The sequence below is a fragment of the Mus pahari genome, chromosome 10 (assembly GCF_900095145.1).
Source record: "Mus pahari chromosome 10, PAHARI_EIJ_v1.1, whole genome shotgun sequence".
Taxonomy (NCBI): Eukaryota; Metazoa; Chordata; class Mammalia; order Rodentia; family Muridae; genus Mus; species Mus pahari.
The window spans coordinates 39470162-39493990 of record NC_034599.1 but is presented as its reverse complement, the minus strand read 5'-3'; the positions used below and the strand labels follow the sequence as shown (position 1 = coordinate 39493990).

The window sequence follows — 23829 nt, the reverse complement described above, 5'->3', positions numbered from 1 at the left end:
CTGGCTGTCCTGGAACTCACTCTGTAGACCAGGCTGGCCTCGAACTCAGAAATCCGCCTGCCTCTGCCTCCTGAATGCTGGGATTAAAGGCGTGCGCCACCACGCCCGGCCCTCCTGCACTTCTTAAGTATCTACTAACCTGCTCTTAGGTAGATGACAGAACCAAGGACTGAGTTTCTTCAAGGGAAAGCTCCAGGGGAGGAGCCAGGTGTGGTGGCACAGGCCTTAATCCCACCACTTGGGAGGCAAAGGCAGGGGATCTGAGTTTGAGGTCAACCTGGGCTCTAGGGTTGGGGAGGTAACTCAATGTTAGAGCGTCTAAGGTTCTAAATTTGGTACACAAGCCTGTGTGTGTGTGTGTGTGTGTGTGTGTGTGAGAGAGAGAGAGAGAGAGAGAGAGAGAGAGAGAGAGAGAGAGAGAGAGAGAGCACTTAAGAATACACACTGCTCTTGCAGAGCACGGGAGTTTGGTTTCTAGCACTTGCATGGAATGGCTTACAACCACCTCTAATTCATGTGTGCAGATAGATGCCACACATACACATATAACTAAAAGAAATTGTTCAGTGGGGCTGGGAGATAGCTCAACGGTTAGGGGTACTTTTTTTTTTAAAGATTGATTGATTGATTGATTGATTGATTGATTTATGAGTACACCGTTGCTGTCTTCGGACACACCAGAAGAGAGCATCAGATCCCATTACAGGTGGTTGTGAGCCACCGTGTGCTTTCTGGGAATTGAATTCAGGACCTCTGGAAGAACAGTCAGTGCTCTTAACCGCTGAGCCATCTCTCTAGGCTAGGCCCATAAAAATTGTTTTTAATCTGGCATTCCACGTTAAGATAAATCTCAAAAAAATAAAGTTCTCGGGCTGGTGAGATGGCTCAGTGGGTAAGAGCACCCGACTGCTCTTCCAAAGGTCCGGAGTTCACAACCATCCTTAACAAGATCTGACGCCCTCTTCTGGAGTGTCTGAAGACAGCTACAGTGTACTTACATATAATAAATAAATAAAAATAAATAAAAAAAAGTTCTCTTATGTGTTAAACTTCTCTCGTATGTTAAGACAAATCTCAAAAAATAAACTCCACCCCCCCTTGTGTGTGTATCAGCTCTGTAATTACTACTCAGACTAACCAACCTATTATTTATTTGGGGATGTTTTAAACCTACCCCAAGGTTTCAAGAATAATCTTGACTTCTCGACAAACATTAGGTAAAGCTTACCTAATCTCCCTCAATAACTACCTGTGACATGAAAGCTGCATCACTGAACTTCAATTTTGGTCTATATTGCTATTAAAAAAAAATATTCTCATTCAACCACATGACCATAATCATACTAAACAGACACACATAAGCCAGTGTACCATTATAAACCTAAGCATGCTTGTCTTCCCACAATATTGGAACTTACCAATTATGAAATGACAAGCTACCTCATTTTCATTAGCTGTCAGTGACCAATAAGTCATTTCCCTTCACAGATGTGAACTGTCACTCACAGGTGCCTTTCTTTGTTCAGTCTCTCCAGCTATTCCTATTTTTGGTTTTTTGAGACAGCGTTTCACGGTAGAATGAGCCCTGGATGTCCTAGACTCCCTTTGTAGACCAGGCTGGCCTTGAAGATCTGCCTGCCTCTGCCTCCTGAGTGCTGGGCTTAAAGGCCTGTACCACCATGTGTGGCCAGCTCTGTATTTTTTTCTGCTCAGATTTCTGTCTGATTGATTCGTCTATCCACTTGTGTTGTTTTGTTTGTTTGAGACAAGAGTCCATGTAGGCCTGGGTATCCTGAAATTTGCTCTGTAGACCAGGCTGACCTTGAAGATCCGCCTGCCTCTGCCTCCTGAGTGCTGAGATTCAAGGCCTGTGCTGCCACCTCCCAGCTGCTTTGTATTTTGAGACAAGAGAGTCTCATGGTATGCCTCTGGATAAGCTTACAACTTGCTATGCCAGCCAAGCTAGGCTTAAACCCCATGAGATCCCTTGCCTCTGCCTGCAGAGTGCTGGATCAAAGGCCTGGTAATGTTTCAGTACAGAGTCGAGATAAGGCAGTAAGAGACAGACATGGATCCTAAGAACTGTGCACCGAAGTCTGGCAGTGGGCTTCTCAGATTCATTTAAAAGCCATTTTCTCATATGGATCTCAAACTATTTTATCACACTAAATATGATTGTTACAGCAAAGAATGACTTTTTTTCCCCAATGTAACCAAACTCCAAATATAAACTGCATTGGGGACTGGAGTGATGGCTCACAACCATCTGTAATGGGATCTGATGCCCTCTTCTGGTGTCTGAAGACAGCTACAGTGTACTCATATAAATCAAATAAAATGAATCTCTAAAAATAACCTGCACTTGGTGTCTCACAATTATAATTTCAGCATTGGACAGGTGGAGGCAGGAGGGTCAGGAGGCCAAGGCCAACCTCAGTAACCCTGACTTATATTCTACCTGTGTGAAAACACACAACAAAGGAGAGAAGAAGCAAACACAACCTATAGAAAAGAATATTTTATTGAAACAGTTTCTCGATTAACAATGGAACAAAGTACAATTTGATTCAAACCTGTCCAACCAGCCTCAACTGCTAACTAAAGAACTTAAACACACAGGAGGGGACAGTGAAGGACCTTCAGGTCCCTCTGCCAATGTGGCAAAAAAAAAAAAAAAAAAGGGGGGGGGGAGGGGCGTGTGGAAAGTGGGGTGGGGTCCGGGTAGAAAAGACAAAACAACTGACATCAGGTTTGCTTTGCCCCTGCACTGGGGTGGCCCTAGCTCTGGCTACAGGTGCAATACTGGAGGACAGGCACCCTAGGCATGGTTCTAAGGGGCAAGAGGCTCTCCTTCTTAGCTAAGTACACTGTCAAGTTGAATCCTGACCCCTCTTCTTTACCCACAAAGCTTGCCTGAGAGTGAGGTGGCATTTTTACATTCACACCATGGTCTCTCCGTCCCCCAGGGTCTTGGGAAAGGGGCTCACAGTAGATAGCACATTTTTGGTCAGCCCAGGGGGGAGAAGGAAATAGCACGAAGGGGTAGGTGTCACAGGAACTGGGGATGACAAGGATGGCGAGTGCCTGCAGTATACTTGCATCCTTGCCAACCACTCTCCGGACCTGTACTGTCCTAGGCCCCTGGGCCCAACAACCCATCTGGAGATACAGGGCTTTCCCTTCTTGCCTGCTCCCTGCTTGCTCCAGCCACCAGGGGTCGCATGAACCATGAGAGCATATTTACTCTGTAGACAGTCCAGATGAAAGGCTCTGGGCAAGAAGACCATAGCCCAGTCTGCACAGGGAAGGAAAGGACAGAAGAGCCAAGGAAGAAGGGCAAGAGAAAAGAAGACACAGAAGAGAAAAGAGGCACTCAGAAACCAAGTGGGACTGAGGCTCTGTAGACACTGGCCCAAACAGGACACTGATTTTGTGGAAGAGGAAAAGATAAGAGGATGCTGAGAAGACTGGCCACTCTCCAGTAACCCACAACATCCTTCCCACTACCAGGTCTCCAACAACCACTGGCAGTCATTCTCTCACTTACCCACAGGCAAAGAATTAAGACATAATAGTGATTTTTCCCAAACATAGGGCCAGAGAGTAGGAGACCAGAGAGTGGGGCTGGGGACAGAACTAGAGCCAGTTTCACCCATGGAGCTACTCCAGGACTGAGCAGCCACCTCCTGTCCCAGCTGAGAGAAAGAACTTGAGCCCCTGAGGGACCAAGCCCCACTCCAACCCTGATGTATAATAAATAGAGGTGGTAGGAGAAGGGGCTGGAGCCAAGTTGGGAGGCAGGAGCTGGGGTTATAGTTCATCGTTCTTCGAAGGCCGCTTCTGTCCTGCTGTCTGCTCTTCCTGTTCAGATCCTGTTGGAGGGGAGAGAGGAAGGAGAACAGCAGTGTAAGGCTCAACAGCCTCTTCTTTCCCCCCAACCCTAACAAGCTGCCTATGCCCTGGGCGTCTCTCTTACCAGCTCCAGGACCTCCTAATTCCAGAGGCTCCGAGTCTGCTGGTTCCGTACCTACATTTTAGAAGGAGAAGGCCAGTCACTGAACAGGTGAGATCTACAAATCCAGTTGGTACATATAGAAGATGTGTGAACCACATTTGGGGTCTCTCCCTTTTTTATTTTTTTATTTATTTTTTGTTTTGTTTTTCGAGACAGGGTTTCTCTGTGTAGCCCTGGCTGTCCTGGAACTCACTTTGTAGACCAGGCTGGCCTCAAACTCAGAAATCCACCTGCCTCTGCCTCCCAAGTGCTGTGATTAAAGGCATGTGCCACCACCGCCTAGCTATTTTTTAAATTTTTATTTAAGGTTTCTGGGTGTTGTGCTTGCACTTATGTGCCTCGGAGGTCAGAATAGGGAATCAGGTCCTCTGGAACTGGAGTTACAGACATTTGTGAGCCATCAGCTACAAGCTGAAAACAGAAACTGACTTCACTGAAGAGGAGCCTGAACTCTTTAAGCATTGAGTCATCTCTCCAGACCTTTCTCCTACAAATTTTTACGTCTTTCTGGTCTAGAGCTATAGAAAGAAACTCTCAAAAAAAAAAAAAAAAAAAAATTATATTATAAAAGCCAGATGTGGTAGTATATGCTTTTATACCAGCACTTGAAAGGCAGAGGCAGGTCAATCTATTAAGTTAAAGGCCAGCCTGGCCTACAAAGCAAATTCCAGGTCAACCAGGGCTACTCAGAGAAATCATAGCTCAAACAAACAAACAAACAAAACACAACAAAAGTGTATGTTTTGCCCACACACGTGGATGCCAGAGGTTGATGCAGGATTTCTCCCTTGTTGCTCATTTTCTTATCTATTCGGGGAAAGTCTCTCACTTGAATCTGGAGTTGGTAATTCATCTAGATAAGCTAACCAGCCTGCTCTAGCCACCTTTCTCTTCCACATGCTGGCATAGTAGTGGGCAGTATGGCTGCGTGGCATTTACAAGTATGCTGGAGATCTCAACGCCTATCCTCACGTTTAAGCACTTACCACTGAGCCATCTCCCAGCCTGTCTTTGCCCTTGTTTTTTTCCAAAGAAAACACAATGCTTCTAAAAACTAAAGGCCACCACATTCACCGACCTAAAATAGAGCATGCCAGTTTGCCTGCCCCCAGACTAACGAAATGTCTCATTCCCCAGATCCCCAACTCACCAGTCTCTTCTTTGTCAGGTTCTAAAATGGGCTTTGCCTCTTCAGTCTGGCCTAGAGGGAAACCAAAAGTTAGACACAGTCCTAGGAGGGAGAGGTAGGTGGTGCTGACTGCTCACAGGACCAATTATTGCTCCAGCCAAGCATCTCTCCTCACCTGCAGGTGGAATGACCTTCTCCTCTTGGTCACCAGCACTGGCATTGAGGGGAGGTTCTGTACGGGTGCCATTCTTGTCTTTGGGCCGTGGCCGGGGTTTGGTGAACTTGGCCTTATTGAGTAGATACTGTACCTCCCGGTCCAGGGCCATCATTTTGGCCTCAATGTCTTTTGAAAGCAGCACAGGCTTCTCTGTGGCAGGAAGCTTGGCTTGTTCGGCCAGAGTTGCATTCTTCCAGGCCTGGGGATGAAGCCAGAAGATTCAGAACTAGTCCTGGATGTGGCAGCTTCACTCTCATGATCGCAGGGTACCAGCTAGTGTCCAGTTACAAATGACAAGGGCTTACCCAGGTGTCATTGATGACTTTCTCTAACGTCGTCATCTCCACCTCAGTGAAGACCTGGTCCATCTCTGGGATGAGCCGGGCACCCCTAGGAGCCAAAGAGGAAAAGATGAGCCTAGGACAGACAAGAAGTTGGCAGAAAGGAGAACTCCATCTCAGCAGGACTGCACAAAGAAGAAAGGGAGTAGAGAGCACTCACTTTAGGAAAATGCTGGAGTGATTGAGGAGATTATCCAGAGCTGAAAGCCGCTCTGGCCATTTCCTGCGTTCTTCCACCCGAAAAAACAGTGCTTGGCACAGCTTTCTCAGCTCAGCCAGCTTGTCCTTCAACATCTGATGGACATGAGGAAGAGGAGGGCTGAAGTGTAGCAGGAGCATCCTGGACCCAGCCCTGCATCTTGCTTCATGTCCTGACACCCCAGCTCTTCTTACTCTGGCCCTAGAAGCGGGGGTGGGGGTGAGGGGCTGGGGGCACAGGCAGCACTCCCATCTGCCTGCCACATCTCAGAAAGCTCCTCACCACAGTGGTGGCTCCAAATCCCTCATCCTCCAGCCAGGCAGAAGTCGCGCTGAGCCTCCCCGAGATTTCCTCCCGCTGTTCCTCAGTGGACACTTCCTGGTACTCAGGCTGGTACAGCTTGTCCTGTCAAGGACACCAATCCATGCAGGCAGCTGTCTTTGGGGCCAGGGTCAGAGCCACATGTCCCTGAGTAGAATGTCCGGGGAGGCAGGGCGTGCGTGCTGCCCTTGCCTGCTCACCTGGGTCTCAAAGATGAAAGCCTCCAAGCTGTTGGCAGCTTTCTCCCTCTCCTGCTTCTCTAGGTCGCGCAGGGTCAGGTCCTCAAGTCTGAGGGATGAGAAGGCAGGGAGAGGTGGAGCTGGAACTGGGGTCTTCCAGGATCACCTTTCCACACCCGGCTCATCTTCCACACGGCCAGCACTTACTTCTGCACGGAACGGGCCAGCTCGTCCTCTGGCAAGTCCGGCAGGTCCAAGACAGCCAGCTCCACACCTATCTCCTCCACCACTTTCTGCTTCCGGGCAGGTTTCGGCTTTTTTTCCTCCTCAGGAGCGGGAGCGGCACCCTCAGGCCCTGCTTGCCCCTTCTCCTCGGGCTTCTGGGCCTCAGGCTTGTCCCCACTCTCCTTTTCATCAGGTCTCTCTCCCTCACGGGCTGCATCCCCCTTAGGCTCAGAGGGTGGAGGCTGAGAGGTCTCCTCCGCTGGGCCTTCAGCTTCCTCTTTGAGCTCTCCCTGCTCTGCAGGCTCATCCTTGCTCCCCTCAGCAGGGCTCTCCTCTTCCTCCTGGGAGACATTACAAGAACCCCAAAAGTTATATGCATTGTTAGCTGAGCCTCTGACCAAATCAGCTCCTCTGTTTGGAAAGGGAACACTGCTCAGCATAAAGCCTGGGTCAAGCAGATGATTCTGGTAGGCACACGGGCTGTTGGGATTCCAGAGATACAGGAGAACCAAGGGAGGGCAGGTGGTGCTGAGAACAACAAGCCCTGGTCTCTGGTAGTGGCTCACATCCACTGAAGCAGGAGCAGGGCAGCCTGCACTGGTGAGGGATGATGATGAACCACTGAGGTTCACGGAGTCCAGGCAGCTGAGTCCTGCCAGACTCTGATCAGTCTATATCCCCCAGCTCCAGCCACTCGCTAGTCTGCCTCTCTGCCCTTACCTGTACAGCATCAGTACCATTCTCTTTGGCATCTGATGAGGTACCACCTCCAAATAGGCTGGATATGGTGTTGCCAAGTTCTAGGAGGAAAGCAGCAGAGGTTCACGAGGGAATCAGGCAGCTGCTCCACCTCCTACCCCACATCAACACCATCACTCCCCAAGCAGGCCTGTGTGTTGACTCTTGCCTGCTGGCACACACTTGCATACACACAGGAGCCCGTGCTCATCTTACTGGTGAGAGTAGATTCTTCCTCTGGGCTGTCCTCCACCAGGGTCTCAAATACAGACTCCACCTATTTTGAAATGGGTTAAAAAAAAAAAAAAAATCACGTAACAACCCACGTTGCTCCACAAGTGTGCTGCTTATGCATACACTAGGAATACAAAATGACTTGCACCTGTTAGGATCTACTCTCTCACCCTCCTTTTCTTAAACTCCTAGATGGCCAATCCCCCTTTAAGTGCCAGCTCTCTCAGGACAGGCTCCCACTCCTCTCCTTAGAGCCCTCCAGGTCTCTACTTGGCAATACAATAGACCATTTTCCCAGTGTGTTAGAAAATTCTAATTAAAACACTTTTTTTTTTTTTGAAACAGTTCTCTCTCGGTATCACAGAGCCCTGGCTGTCCTAGAGTCATTTTGTAGACCAGGCTGGCCTCAAACTCGAGCGGCCTCTGCCTCCTGAGTGCTGTACCACCACACCTGGCTCAAAATTACTCTTTAGAAGCTGGCTTATTTGAGGGCTGAAGAGATGGCTCAGCAGCAAAGAGCATGGACTGGCTTTCAGTAGAACCCAGGTATGATGCTCAACACTGACATGGTGGCTCACAATCATCTCTCACTGCAGCACCAAGGGATCTGACTCCCTCTTCTGGCCTCCTGGGGCATCAGACATACATATATGTGCAGACAAGCCATCCACACACATTTTATTTTAAACTGAATTAAAGAAAGGCGTTTCTCTGGGCTGGCAAGATGGCTCAGCAGGTGAAGGTGCTTACTCTCACCAAATGGAAATGAGAACCAACTAGTTTCCTGTTTCCTCTGGCTCTACGTCTGCTGTGGCATGCTTGCAACCCATCCCCATTATATACACACATTCTCAAAAAAAAAAGTCTTAACGGGTTGGAGAGATGGTGCAGCACTGGGTCCAACTCCCAGCATCCACATCCATTTATTAACTCCAGTTCTAGGGGATCCTATATCCTTGTTTAGCCCCCATAGGCACCAGGCACAATAAATGGTGAAGACATAGACCTACACAGTTTTTTTGTTGTTTTTTTTTTAAACGTGTATTTCCCTCTAAGCAAGTTACAGTGACCATAGTATGTGCTGGTCACAAAGAGGCCCATTGCTGCACTGTGTTTAAAGACAAGATTCATCCTATCTGCTTCCAAAAAGCTTTATGGTATCCTGTGAATCCACTCAGAGAGGCTGGTGATCCAGGGTTCACCCCTACCTAGATAGGGTTCCCTCTCGCTCTCACCCTATCTAAACTGAGCACGCCACTCTCATCCAGGTTAAAGTGGGCCTTGATGCCTTTGGACTCATAGTCGGGATATTTCTTGAAGCTCTCTCCCACGCCTTTTAGTTTCACTGTGGTCAGATTCTGGGAGCCAAATACCCTGGTTGGGAGGAAAAGAAAAAGAGTTTGAGGAGATCCACCTGGCCCATCACTAACTTCAGACCATATGGCCTGCAGGCATGAGATGTCAGGGTCCCTACCCAGGACTTGGAAAGATGGACCCTCTTTCTGAGACAGGCTGTTCATAACAACCCTAACCCACCTTCAGCCCTTCAAGTCCCACATTCCCCTCCCCATCCTTAGATAATATGGCAGGCACACCTCCCACACCCTGGAGGTACCGTCCTGCCCCCGCCCCTCACCGAAGATCCTCAGGCCCCAGGAAGCCCAGGTCACCGTAGTTGATGTGGAAGTTGAAATCATGGCTGTAGCGGTTAAAGGTGATGACTTTGCGCTGAGGATAGGGCCCCATTCGGGAGAAGAGCACACGCTTATTGTGTTTCAGACTTCGGAGCCCAGGCTCCTCCTCCACCTCTCTTGTGAACTCCACCTACATAACAGGCAAGGAGAAGGTGCACTGGAGACCCAGGGAAGCTCTGTTAGTAGATAGGAGGGAACAGAATCTCTCAGATGAAAGAAAAGGGGACAGGCTAAGGTGAACAGAGATCTCAGTGGAGAAGCGAAGAGTGTCACCAGGTCAAGCTTACCAGAATGGGGTAAATGACAGCATCCCGCACAACAAATGGCTTCACTTTGAAGGCCTTGCTGAGCGCCGCGGCCTGGTACACAGCCCCCATGGCGGCGGCTTCATCTGCATTGATGTTCTTTCCTAGTTCCTCCCTAGGGACACAGCTTTAGCGTTATCTACCTGGGAGTGGAGTGGCCAGCCTCCAGCTCCATGCCCAGCTCCGACACTGTACTCACTTGCCCACGGCCTTTAGCAGCACCTCTTGAACTTTGGGAACACGAGTGGCCCCACCCACCAGGATCACCTGTTCAATTTGATCCTGCGAAAGGGGAAGGTGAGATGCAGGAGTTAACGCTCTTTCCCTCTGACACTCACTGGGTGTGCTATGCTGTCCTGTTGGCACATCTGTCTCCCTCATCCCTCACCAAGCTCATCTCGGCACTCTGCAGGGCCTGCTGCACAGGCCCAGGCACGCGATCAAACAAATCTGCACACAGCTCCTCGAACTCCACCCGAGTTACTTTGGCCTTGAAGTCCACATCATCCATCAAGCCCTCAATCTGTGGGAAGAGGAGTAAGGGCTCTGGTCAGGTCTGCTCTCTGGGCAAAAGAAGATGGAGTTCAAGAGAACAGGACAGGAGCCACAAGCCTGCTCTCTACACGGTCCCATGTGGGTACCTGTGCCATGTGATCAGCGTTGGCACTCAGGACGGTTTTAAGCCGATTGGCTTCCCGAAGCAGTTTGGCCATGGCCCGGGGGTTTTCCCGAACATCCTTGGCTTTCTGGCCCTTGCGCTGCTCATTGAAAAGCTTAGCCAGGTGTTCTCGCAGCCGAAGCTCCATCTCCAGGCCACCCAAGGTGCGGTCAAATCTGTTCAAGAAAAGGAACAAGTACAGCGTAAGGACCCTCCCTCTGTCACAAGAGACACCAGTGTTCTGCCTGCATCCCTACAGCACACACAGCAATTCAGGGACAGCTCATCCACCCAGTCACTCAGCATATTACTGCGTATCAAGTACTTGAATGTAAGTGACAAGAAGAGCAGGAGAGGAGACAGCTCTATTAGAATTTATAATCTAATAGAAGAATAACTTCCTAAACGTAAAATCACAGTCATAAAAAGCAGGAGAGGATAGCAGAACGCACATAGGAAGTCCAAACTACTCAAATAGTAGTCAGCGAAGAGAGCGAAGCACATTCTAGACAGAACAACAGTTTTCCTCAAGACCTCAAGGGAGGAAGTACACTCAAAGCTCTGACAGATGAGAGAGATTCTTTAAGATAAGAGGAGCCACCCACGGTTGCTTCATCTCCATGCCGTTCATGTTTTACATCCAGCACTTGGGGGCAGAGGCAGGCGGATCTCCGAGTTCGAGGCCAGCCTGGTCTATACAGAGTTCCGTGAAAGCCAGGATGACATGGAGAGATCTCCAAAAAATAAAAACAACACAGTCTGCCGGCCGTTGGTGGCGCACGCCTTTAATCCTAGCACTCGGGAGGCAGAGACAAGCGGATTTCTGAGTTCGAGGCCAGTCTGGTCTACAAAGTGAGTTCCAGGACAGCCAGGGCTACAGAGAAATCCTGTCTTGAAAAAAACAAAAAAAAAAAAAAAACCAAAAAAACAAAAGAATAAAAAACAAAACAAAACAGTCAAAGAGCTAAGACACAGCTGCAGCAGGCAGGGCTCAAACAGGTGAGTTTGGGGCCCATGAATACTAGGCAAGATCCCAGTACAGAGCTACTGTCTGTACACCAGTCAATATCTTATGAGATCCTCCTAGCGGAACAGTGAGGAGCTGAAAAGCTCCCCCGCCACTCCCATACAGGGTCTCACATATTCTACACTGCACTAGTGCTCCATATGTAGCTAGAGATGGAGTTTACATTTCTGCCCCAATGCTAGGATTATATCCTAATACCTTGTTTAGGAAGGGCTTTGCTGTTTTTTAAACCTGAATATCACAGTAAGTTCCAGGGTTATACAGTTTAGTAGCAGAATGTTTTATGGCGTGTGTGAGACTCTAGATTCAACCTCAGTAAAAACAAAGAATTGGTAGGGTGATGTTGGTGCAGCAGGTGCCTTTAGTCACACTTAGCAGGCAGAGAGGCAACTGGATCTCCGTAAACTCAAGGCCAGCCTGGTCTACAGAGTGAGTTTCAGGATAGCCATGGCTACACAGAGAAACCCTGTCTCTAGACACCAAAACAAAAACAAAACAGAAACCAAAGAGGGAAAGAAAGACAATGTCACTGATATAACGTGTCAGGAGCAAACTGCCTCTCCGGCTTTCATGTCTTCTTCCGGAGCAGCCCCTCCAGAAACCCAAGCTGTATCCAGGAAGTGTTCCCTCAGGAATCAGAAAAGGCACTTGAAATGCAGGAGTCACCTCTCCCTGAGGTCTCAGGAACCTACCCCACGCCCCGGATCTGCAGCTGTGGTTGCATCCCAGCCTCCTTAGTCTTCACTGTCTGGTAGGTCACGATGGTGCACACAGTGCTGCCTGAGCCCATGTCATAGAACATGACATTCTGTGGAGACACCAAGGATACCGTCATAGGAACCTAATGTAGAAGCCAAGCTAAGTGTGGTGGCACACATCTTTCTTTCATTCCAGTGCTCAGGAGGCAGAGGCAGGTGGATCTCTGAGTTCCAGGCCAGCCTGGCTTACACACTGAGTTATAGGACAGCAAAGCCACACAGAGAAAACCTGTCTCACCCCTCAAAACCACCCCACAAAAAAAGAAACAAAACAAAGAGATAGTTTATCAAATGCAGGATGCCTGTCTACTTGTTTGACTGAAAAGAAAAAAGGTGTCACCCTTCAAAAAGCTAACTAACTCCAATGGGTACTGAAAGGCAGCTATTTGTCACAATTTGTCAAGGGATGGCCATGCAAACACGATGCAAAATGGGTCAAGGATCCTCCATCCTCAGACTCAGCGTCTTGTGTATTTAGTGGCCAGGAGGCCTCCCTGGCTCACCTGTGCTGTGGAATTGATATCTTTCCGGCGGAAGACACCATAGCTGAGGGCTGTGGCGGTGTTGTCATTGATGAGCTGCAGCACCTTGAGGCCAGCCATCCGAGCAGCCTGCAGCACAGCTCGGCGCTCAGCCTGGTTGAAAAAGGCTGGCACGGTGATCACTGCATCCTTAATGGGTTGTTCTACAGAGGACAAAAGACCAGGATCTCAGCAACCCAAACATCAGACCAAGATTTCCAAACAGTACCACTGACTCTTACTGGGCCTCCCTAGCCTCTACATACTAGATGCCAGGAGCACATCCCAAGCTTGTGACAACCAAACAGGTCCTCGGGCATGGTCCAATTTCCAATAAGAAATCAAAGAGGCTCTGCTTGACAGTCACTGTACATTTGGGGAGGTCCCTCTGCCACCAGCACCACCTTGATGCTCACCTGCAAAATCTTCAGCCAAGGAACGGGAGTAGTTCAGAACCATGCCCAGCACCTCCTCGGGAGAGAACTGCAGCTGCCTGAGGGGAGGAGGAGGAGGAGGAGGAGGAGGAGGAGGAGGAGGAGGAAGAGGAGGAGGAGGTGGTGGTGAGGCCCGGGAAGGCAAACATCAAGCCAAATGACCACAAACACATGCCAACAAGGGGCTACCTTCCCGCTCTGGACACTCACGGACTGATCTGGAAGCGCACAGTCTGTCTTTGTGGGTCAACAATTAGCTCATGTTCTGGGAAACGGGACTGATAAAGGGCCACATGAGGGTTACCCGCCTGTTTTCCAAGGAGGTGCTGGAAATAACGGAGCGTAGCCTTTGGGTTCTTGATGGCCTGAAGGGAGAAAACCCAGCAGGTTCTTAGGCCCAAACCTACCTTAGCTTGCCTCTACTTCATCCCCCTAAATAAGAGGCTAGCCTCTGGGGGAACGAATCTGGCGAGGGCTGTTACTCACCATGCCGGCCGCACTATCACCTAAAAACCTTTCATTTTCTTTCAAGGTCACAGTCACTGGAGTTTTCCTCCGAGATTCCCTAAGAGAAAGCAGCATTAGCCCAGCTGCCTGCAGCAGACTATGAAGCCAGACCCCTCCAGATCTCATTCGGGGGCTCAGCCACCAGTTTGAAGTGGCACTATAAATTATATACACACCCCTCACCCAGATCTACTCTTACTTGTTCAATACAATCTCCATGGGCACTCCAGGCTTGACAATGGCCACCTTCATGGATTCACTGCCCAGGTCTACAGACATCACAGCCAATGTGTCTGAAGGGAAGACAGAAAGTAGGTTTCTCTGTCAGTTCTCTGCTTCCCACACCCTCCTGCCTTCCAAAGGTAAATCAATGAAAGCAGTCTGCTTTCCATGGCAAAGATCAAGGAAAAGGCTAGATCCAGCAACCCCAAACTCGAGTAGGCACCTTGTGCCCTCTTATCCTTCCATTTACTCCTCTTTGACGCTTTTGCCAGGTACATACCGCTCAGTGCCAACAGGTCTGCCAAGAGGACAGCCACCAAGGCCCAACAGAGTAGCCTCCTTGGCCTCTGCCTTCTTACTGTGGCTGCCATTGTGACCCTGATGGAGAAGGAAAAACACCTGTAACTGGATGCTGAATGAAGAAGGAAACAGAACCACATCCCAGAACAGACAAGCTCAAAGATTCTTATCTGTTGCACTTTGGCTAAAAGCACAGCAGCTCGGCCTCTTCTCTTCCTTCCTGAGGAGTTTCAATCATTTTAAACAATCATTTTAAACATCCTACCAAGTGTCTCACATTCGGGCCGAAGCAAAAGGGCCCTCCACCACTTATTTAGACAAATAAAAAGAATTGACCTTTTTTCGGTCTACATACAGGCAAGTAATCGGTACACCACAGCACTGTACCTGTCAGATACCTGGAGCTTGGCCAGGACCCTCGAAATCGGCTCAAATACCTCACACCTGGGGTCCCCGGGTGGCGGGGAAAGCCAGGTTAAGCCTGGGCAGGAACTGGAAGGTGATGACGTTGGGGATGGCTGGCATAGAAGGGTCTTTCCCCTTCTCTGAATTCCCTGAGCATTGTCCAGCCCACCCTCCTTGCCCATCCCACTCCTGGGCCCCGCTGCCTACGCAGACGTTGTGCGGGCTAAGGTTACCAGCCGGGTGGGTGTTCACCTAAACCTCACCTGACGAAGGAAGATCCCACTCCCAGAAATGGATTCGGGCCCACGCCGAGCGCGAGGGGGCAGCTCAGCGCCTGAACTTCAGGACCGAAGGGACCGGTGTCCGTGCGGCCCTCGCTCCGGCTACCGGCCCGCCCCCGAAGCTAGCACGCTGCCTCCCCTAGGAGCCGCGGCCCGACGGCTGCTCCATCCTCACCCCCGCTCCCTCTGGCCTTCAGCTCCTGCGTCCCTCGCTCCGGGATCAAGGCGGCGAGGACGTACCCGCACGGCCAACAGCACGACCCCAACCCCAGGCCCTTCACAACTCCCCTTCGTTTGCAAACTGTTACAGTGGCCACCAACCTCTCAGCGGCGTCTCGCGCACCAGCCGGCCCCGGACGCGGCGCACGCTCATTGGCGCCCCTGCCACCCGGCCCTGCGCCGCGCACTTGGCACCGCCCCCGAGACCCGGCGCGAGTCCCTATTGGTCCACGTAGAAGACCCGCCCCTCTGCGGCCCCGCCCTTCGAGGGCGCAGCTGGACCTGAGTACCGGTTGGGACGAAACTGCCAGAGCAGGCTGCGGATTGGGCCACGTCACGGCTCGCGGCCGGGTTGCTCCTCGCGGGACTTCTGCCAGCATCGGTGCCCGACGCCTCGATGCGGAACCCTAGCAGAACCCCGCGTGGGAGCGGGTGTTCTAGTGGATTTTGAAGTCCCCGGCCTTCTTCCGGTTACCCAGGGCATCCACGCGAAGGAATCGTACTGAGCTGCCTTCGCTGCGGCGACGCAGAAGGGGCGCATGCGTATGCCCTGGGCTTCAGCTAGCTATCAGGGGCCCGCTGCGTTACTCCAACCATCTGGGTTCATTGAAAAACCTAAGCCAGGGCTGGTGAGATGGCTCAGTGGGTAAGAGCACCCGACTGCTCTTCCTGAAGGTCCGGAGTTCAAATCCCAGCAACCGCAGGATGACTCATAACCTTCCGTAACAAGACCTGACGCCCTCTTCTGGAGTGTCTGTAGACAGCTATAGTGTACTTACATATAATAAATAAATAAATCTTAAAAAAAAAAGAAAAAAAAAAAAAGAAAGAAAAACCTAAGCCACAAAAATGATGTTCACTGATGAACCGTGTTTGTCTTTAACTCTGAAACCCAATAGTACGAGAGATGATATTCCAAACTAAAAAATAAGACTTTAATTGGCTTGACCTTTGATACTGTCATTGTTTCTTTTTAGGAATGGTTCAGGGCTGGGAAAATAGTTCAGAGATACAGCTCTTGTCTGGTGTAGTTGAGGCTCTGGATTCCATCAACAACACCATTCAAAAATTAAGAAAAGGGCTGGAGAGATGGCTCAGCGGTTAAGAGCACTGACTGCTCTTCCAGAGGTCCTGAGTTCAATTTCCAGCAACCACATAGTGGCTCACAGCCATCTGTCATGGGGTCTGATGCCTTCTTCTGGTGTGTCTGAAGACAGCGATGTACTCACATGAATTAAACAAACAAACAAACAAATCTTTAAAAAGAATTAAGAAAAATGAGTATTCGGGCTGGTGAGATGGCTCAGTGGGTAAGAGCACTGACTGCTCTTCCAAAGGTGCAGAGTTCAAATCTGAGTATTCATGTGATGTAAAGATTAGGAACAGGCTGGTGGGTGGTAGCCTTAATCTTTTTTTTTTTTTTTTTTTTTTTTTTTTTAAGATTTATTTATTATATTTAAGTTCACTGTAGCTGTCTTCAGACACTCCAGAAGAGGGCGTCAGATCTTGTTAAGGATGGTTGTGAGNGAGCCACCATGTGGTTGCTGGGATTTGAACTCCGGACCTTTGGAAGAGCAGTCGGGTGCTCTTACCCACTGAGCCATCTCACCAGCCCGGTAGCCTTAATCTTAACACTTGGAAGGCAGAAGCAAGCAGATCTCTACCTGCTCGAGGCCATCCTGGTCTACAGAGCAAGTTCCACAACAAACAGCCAAGGCTACCCAGAGAAACTCTGTCTCAAAACACAAAACCAACCAAACACACACACACACACACACACACACACACACACACACACACACACGGCTCCCCAGAGAAAAGATTTATAAATAAAAGTAAATCCCCTGACACAACCTCCCACTCTTATCTCTAGCATGATATGTAACTTTCCTGCTCATTATGATATACATATCTCTTTCTAGGAAAGTAACTTTTTTCAAACAATAACAACAACAAAAACAATTTGCTATTTTTCAACTAAGAATTTTCTGTGTTGGTGGGATTTCCCTCCTTGTTACTATTATACAACATTGTGTACAACAGTGCACAATGTGGGCTTTATCTGCCAGTGATGGATGTGTAAGTTGTCGGTTCTGTTACGTTTTGCTTTTTTTCATTTTGTGTGTGCTGTACACACATATATGGTGTGTGTGTGTGTGTGTGTGCTGAGTCCAGGAAAGAATGTTAGATGTCCTGCTCTTATCAATTTCTGACTTATTTATTTATTTTAGACAGAGTCTCTCATGGAACATGGAGCTAGACTGGTGTCCACCAAGCTCCAGTGAGTTTCCCTATCTCCAACCTCAACAGCACTGTGATTACAAGTGCATAGGGCCTTTTAAAATGAGAATATTTTCCTCTGAACTCAGGTCCTTAAGCTTCTGCAGGACACCCAACATCTCTTTAGTGCACTCCCCTTTTCTCTCCCTCTCTCCCTCTCACCTTCCCCCCCTACTTTCCCCTTCTCTCCTGTTCCTTTTTTGAAATTTTATTTATTTATTTATATGAGTACACTGTAGCTGCCTTCAGACACACCAGAAGAGGTCATCAGATGGTTGTGAGCCACCATGTGGTTGCTGGGAATTGAACTCAGGACCTCTGGAAGAGCAGTCAGTGCTCTTATCCACTGAGCCATCAATCCAGCCCATCCTGTTCCTTTATGTCGTTAGTTGTTGTTTTGTTTTTCTTTGGTGTTTCTCTGTGTAGCTCTGGCTGTCTTGGAATTTTCTCTGTAAATCAGGCTGTCCTTAAATTCAAAGATCTGCCTGCCTCTGCCTCCGGAATGCTGGGACTAAAGATGCATGTCACCATGTCCAACTATGCTTTGTCTTTTTAAACAAAAGCCTCACCACATAGTGGTAGTGGATACTGAACAAGTCCTTGCTACAAGACTAGTTTAGCTATGGGCCATGATTTTGAGGCAACCTTCTTGCCTAAAATTCTGCCTCCTCGGTGCTGGGATAATAAATATGTGCTACAATGTATAGTGAACAATTCTATTTTTTTTTTGTTTTGCTTCTATTTGATTTTTCATTTTTTTCTTTTTTTTCTTTTTCTTTTTCTTTCTTTTTCTTTTTCTTTTTTTTTCTTTTTTCTTTTTTTTTTCTTTTTTTGGTTTTTCAAGACAGGGTTTCTCTATATAGCCCTGGCTATCCTGGAACTTACTTTGTAGACCAGGCTGGCCTCAAACTCAGAAATCCACCTGTCTCTGCCTCCCGAGTGCTGGGATTAAAGGCGTGCACCACCACGCCCGGCTTGATTTTTCGTTTTTTGAGACAGAGTTTCATGTAGGCTGTCCTTGAACTCACAGTCCTTCTGGCTTCATCCCTCAAGTCCTTAATTGCAGGGGAAAAGATTGTGTTTCTCAACAATAACTACACTTCTGTCCAAAGAGGCACTAGATCGAACAGTTCATCTATTTTGAAAACTATGCACTTAACACTGTTTTTAAAAAAGATTAATTTATTTATGAGTACACTGTAGCTGTCTTCAGACACACCAGAAGAGGGGCATCAGATCTTATTACAGATGGTTGTGAGTCACCATGTGGTTGCTGAGAATTGAACTCAGCACCTCTGGAAGAGCAGTCAGTGCTCTTAACCTCTGAGCCATCTCTCCAGCCCTTACGTTTAACACTTACGGGGTCTCTGGGATGGGCAAGGAGTGTTCTAAGAGCTGGGACTCCAGAAACGGTTATGACTTCATCTTTGCTTTCGAAGAAGTTACAATCAAATCTGTCCAATGGTTTCCTATATTTACTTAAACCTATCAGATGACCGCTGTTTGACAGAGCAATGCCTTTGCCATTCCAGTCCTCAGCCTGGGTGTCAGTCCCCTCGGGAGGTGTGGCAGGTGCAAGCGCTCTAGGGAGCCACCTGTTTTGTTCTCTAACCAGAAAAAAAGAACAGTATTTCACAAGGACAAGTTGTGTGGAAAATTTTTCATGTCAAAATGCCTGATTTGGATTGACCTTGGCTGATTATACTCACTGTTCCGATCCAGAACAACCTATTAACATAGACTTTCTCTGGCACTGAGCAGAAATCGGATGAAAGAGCATCGCTGCCATACAAGGACAGTGGCTAAACTAACAAGATTCAACTGAACACAAATGGAATATACCAGCACAGGCCTGCACTCCCAGGGGTTGGCAGAATGGGGTAGAAGGCTCTAGAGTCCCAGACAAACCTAGGTTACTTACCCATCCAGGAGGAAGCCCAGCCACAGGGTACATGCTGGTTTTCACTTGCACAAAATTTAACAGGAGGTGAACAGTTATGGAAGTAAAGGCTGTGCTTACCCTTGAGGAAAGGTACCATTCCAAAGAAGTCAGTACGCACAGGCTGGAAAATTCATTGCTGATTGCAAAAGATATGTCCTGCTTGTACAATACCAGTGGACTGTCGCACTGAACTTCTGTATATATGTTATAAGCTAGTAAAAAGGAATGTAGCCAGGCAATGGTGGTACATACTTTTAATCTCAGCACTCAGGAGTCAGAGTCAAGTGGATGCTTGTGAGTTTGAGGGCAGCCTGGTCTACAGAGTGAGTTCCAAGTCAGCCAGGGATACACAGAGAAACCCTGTCTCAAAAACAAAAACACCCTCCCCCGAAAACCAAAATGATCCAAATATAAAGAATTTTCTCAATTAGTGATTGATGGAGGAGGGCCCAGCCCATCATGAGTGAGATCATCTCTGGGCTGGTGGTCNTGGGTTCTATAAGAAAGCAGGCTGAGCAAGCCATGGGGAGCAAGCCAGTAAGGAACACCCCTACATGGTCTCTGCATCGGCTCCTGCCTCCAGATTACTGCCTTGTTTGAGTTCCTGTCCTGATTTCCTTTGATGATTAATATTGATATGGGAGTATAAGCCAAGTAAGCCCTTTCCTTCCCTGCTTGCTTTTTGATCGTGGCATTTTATCACAGCAATCCTAACTAAAAAAATAATAATTGTAATCCTAACTAAAAAAATAGGAACTGTCATGGCATTTTTTTTGATGAAAAAAAGTTTAAAGATTTATTTTATTGTGTGTGATAACTCCTATGCATGTGTGAGTATCACTTGAGTGAAGTGCCTGGGGCCATAAGAAGGGGTCAGATCCCCTGGACCTGCAGTTATGGATGGTTGGTGTCACCATGTGGATGCTGAAAGGGAATGATAAAGGTTCAGGACTCTGAAGACCACGTTCTCAGCACAAGAGAGAGTTATTTGCCCCAGAGGTACAAAGTACAGGAAATAAGAGAAAAGACAGGAGATAGAGGGTGAGGGAGAAGGGGTCTTTGTTCCAAAGAGGTGGACAAAGGACTGCCTTTGGGTAGAGAGAAGACAGACGAGGCCCATAGGAAAGTGGCAGTTTATGAAGGTAAAGGGGGAAGCCCCATGTCAGGATCAGGAGTTTAACTTTAATTGGGCGTGCTAGTTAGGTGAGCCAAAGGGGACCTTTGATTGCTAGAATTGAATACTTTACTGGACTTTGGTAGTCAGCCTCAGGAGGAGGAAGTGGCCAGATAAAGGAATAGTGCCTTGGTTAATTTTAACAACATAATCTAAGGGTTTTTTTTTTTTTTTTTTAGCAAGGCTGGGGAATGCGGGAGAAGGGCAAGGCTGGCCAGAGCCATGTTTGCCAAATGTGGTGGGCAGGCTAGAATCTCTTCAGATGCTGAAGACAGAACTGGGAGCTTGCACAAAAGCTGTAGGTGCTCACCTGCTGAGCCATAGCTCCAGCTCTTTTAAATGCTTTGGAGATAGGCCTTCTATATCCCAGGCTTGGCCTTGAACTTGGTTGTCTTTGAATTCTATTTCTTCTAGTCTCCGCCTCACAATACTAGGATTATAAGTACTTGCCACAATGCCTGCCCCCTCTTTTTGGTGGGGGAGTGTTATTTTGGCTCACTTTCTTTTCTTTCTTTAAAAAAAGTTTTATTTATTTATTATATATAAGTACACTGTAGCTATCTTCAGACACTCCAGAAGAGGGAATCAGATCCCATTACAAATGATTGTGAGCCACCATGTGGTTGCTGGGATTTGAACTCAGGACCTCTAGAAGAGCAGTCAGTGCTCTTAACCGCTGAGCCATCTCTCCAGCTCCCTTTATTCTCTTTCTTACATATTTGTCTTTTTCATTTGTATTTAAAATTTTTATTTATATTTATTTTATATATGTCTAGGAAGTTTTGCTGCTGTATACCTTTGTTCAATGAATGTGCAGTTCCTAAGGAGGCCAGAAGATGGCGTCATTATCATCTAGTAGATTCTAGAACTAAAGTTATAGATGGTTGTTCATTGTCATTTAGTGTAAACTGGCCTCAAACTTGCTATGTAGCCTACATTGGCCCCAAAGCTACTGTGATCCTCCTGTCTCATCCTACCAACTAGGTACTAGCATGCAGTGGTTCAGCATTTGGTTCTGAATTGTGACCTCATTAACTTCCTTCCCCAACCCCCAGCAACAACCATGACCCTAGGGCCACTTCCATACAAGGAAAGAGTCCCACCACAGATACACCTTTTAGCCTTTTTTCTTTTTTAAGATTTATTTATTACATGTAAGTACACTGTAGCTGTCTTCAGACACTCCAGAAGAGGGAGTCAGATCTCCTTATGGATGGTTGTGAGCCACCATGTGGTTGCTGGGATTTGAACTCCGGACCTTCAGGAGAGCAGTCAGGTACTCTTGCCCAGTGAGCCATCTCACCAGCCCCTCTTTTAGCCTTTTTAAACCACTTTAAAGGAGTTGGAGAGTTGGCTCAGTGGTCAAGAGCACTGGCTGCTCTTCCAGAGGACTGTGGTCCAAGTCCCAGCACCCCATGGCAGCTCACAACTGTCTATACCTTCAGTTCTAATGAGTCTGGCACCGTCACTTAGACATACATGCAGGGAAAACACCAATGCACATAAAAATAAAACAACCTATTTAATAATACTTTCTAGATTTATTTATTTTGAGAATATGAATGTTTTTCTTGCATATATGTTTGTGTACCACATGTGTGCCTGGAGACCATGGATGTCAGAAGAGGCTTCTTTGCAAGAGGACCTGGGTCCCTGGGTCTGTGTCCCAGCATTCCACAGATTGGCTCATAGCTGTCTGTAACTGCAGTTCCAGGAGATCCAGCGCCCTCTTCTGGCCTTTGTGGCACTGCATTAACACAGTGCATATACATACATCCAGGCCAAACATCCATACATGTAAAATAATAAAATAGAAAATGTTTAAGTTATATTGATTCTTGAATTCTTTCAAAACTGGAATTCTCAGTAGACAAAACTGTTACTGAATCTGTGCACATAGTCCTTTCCCGTTTATGTTCCTTGCCTGACTGACTTTACTAGAGTCAGACAAGTAGAACTAATAGACAACCCTGGTTTGTGTTCTGGCAAGTGTACCTTTGGCCTCTTGCCCCAGAAAAAATATGTAATTAAAGATCAGGCAAATGAAGAGCTCTTGTTTTATTTTCAAATAACTTTGATGTTTTCTGGCCAGAGAATCACCTTTCCCCTAGGATAATTATACTTCTTTTTGCACCTGGGTGCTACAAGGACTCTATGAGAAGCAAAAACACTGTTAGGTATAATTTTCTACATGAAATTGGGGGTTGATTCCTGCCTCTTTTTTGTTTTGAGACAGTCTCTTAGACTAGTCTTGAACTCATAGCAACTTTCCCCGCCCTAGCCTTTCAAATTACAGGCACGAGGCACCGTCCCTGGCTACTGTCTGCTGTTAATGCCTGTTCTCTAGGGCGGTGGTCAAGGGCCACAGTTTGCTCCTTACCCTTTTGGGCATTTAGTACAGTTCCAGGAGTGGGCAGTATGGGAAATATATTTGTGGAGAAGTGAAAAGCAAACTGGTAGGTGGAGAGAGGTGCTGCGGTGGCTCTGGCAGGCTGGTTTGTGCCTTAGGACGACTCATCGATAAGACCCTATAGGTACAGGCAGGGCCGGATCCAGACATCAGAGGAAGAAAGACTGCCATGGCAGGAGGAGGGGCACAAGGTGGCATGCTGGCATGTGCTAGTCTCTCTCTATTTTCTTTGAAGACAAGATCTCATTATGTATCCCCGACTCTCCTGGCATCACAGAACTTGTTGAGAGCATGTTTGGAGGTTCTGGCGGGGGAGCTCAGCTGCTCGTATGTTTGAACTGAGAAATGCTCTTCCTCTGTCTGGAAGGGACAGGGCCTTCGACAGGACATGCTACGGGAGGGCCACGGCCACACATGGAGTGGTGAGAGAAGAGACATCTGCCTAGATAACAAAATTCACCAAATCAGTCCTAGTGAACAAGATGTCACCTTGATATCATTGTTACTTTCCTCACAATGCTTCTTTTGACACAAACATCATGGTTCCCCCTGACACACAAACAGGACACAGGACACACAGCTGTTTCTACACAGAGCCGGTGGGACAGCTATGGAAGACCTTGACTTATTAAATCACTCTGCTCTCAAAGCTGCCACTCCCTGGTCTTTGCTTGCCCCTGCCTCCATAGGAAGGATAAGAAGGCTAACAGGGTCTTAGGAGTTGCATTTTGCACCTCAGCAAACATGTATTGAGTGTATCAGGAGTTACACACTCTGAAAGCAGAACACAATATAGTACACAAGGTTGATTCAAATGTGTCGGGGGCAGGTCCAAACTTTTAATTATATTTCCAGCAGTTGAAAAACCGGTTTCATATACTTGCTTTCTTCCATTTATGACCTAAAGTATCTCTGATAGGTTAAAAAGAAAAAGAAAAAAAAAACATAATCCACTTAAGCACAGCAAGCTAGAATTCACAAAATGTGTGAAATCCTTCATTAAGAGCCATTAGTGGCTGGGTGTGGTGGCGCACGCCTTTAATCCCAGCGCTCGGGAGGCAGAGGCAGGCGGATTTCTGAGTTCGAGGCCAGCC

At 47.8% G+C, this 23829-nt stretch overlaps 1 protein-coding gene across 2 annotated transcripts; it reads right to left on the bottom strand.

Annotated features, from left to right (window-relative positions):
- Window positions 1–2497: 2497 nt before the first annotated feature.
- On the bottom strand, window positions 2498–15131 carry Hyou1 (hypoxia up-regulated 1). Of its 2 annotated transcripts, none has more exons than XM_021206653.1 (25): window positions 15032–15131; window positions 14005–14102; window positions 13702–13795; window positions 13482–13560; window positions 13206–13360; window positions 12978–13054; window positions 12544–12725; window positions 11975–12090; window positions 10239–10431; window positions 9986–10120; window positions 9797–9879; window positions 9580–9712; window positions 9235–9422; window positions 8834–8972; window positions 7581–7641; window positions 7347–7426; window positions 6609–6967; window positions 6423–6510; window positions 6184–6306; window positions 5863–5996; window positions 5667–5751; window positions 5320–5560; window positions 5166–5216; window positions 3977–4027; window positions 2498–3872 (listed from the first exon to the last, which is right to left on the bottom strand). In XM_021206653.1, exons 2-25 carry the CDS (start codon window positions 14093–14095, stop codon window positions 3811–3813), a joined length of 3000 nt encoding a protein of 999 aa, XP_021062312.1. In that variant the 5' UTR covers window positions 14096–14102; window positions 15032–15131; the 3' UTR covers window positions 2498–3810. The 2 variants fall into 2 exon arrangements, with proteins under 2 accessions (XP_021062312.1, XP_029399223.1); XM_029543363.1 differs by lacking the exon at window positions 15032–15131 and adding an exon at window positions 14693–15019 and having other exon boundaries at window positions 2504–3872.
- Between the last annotated feature and the right edge of the window lie 8698 nt (window positions 15132–23829).

Excerpts from the sequence above, each read along its gene's own strand:
- Hyou1 (XM_021206653.1), bottom strand. The coding sequence starts at position 14,095 with ATGGCAGCCACAGTAAGAAGGCAGAGGCCAAGGAGGCTACTCTGTTGG. Across the intron at positions 13,796-14,004 it reads AGACCTGTTGGCACTGAGCG|ACACATTGGCTGTGATGTCT; the intron begins GTATGTACCTGG and ends TCTTCCCTTCAG. Across the intron at positions 7,427-7,580 it reads GGAAGAATCTACTCTCACCA|AACTTGGCAACACCATATCC; the intron begins GTAAGATGAGCA and ends CTTTCCTCCTAG.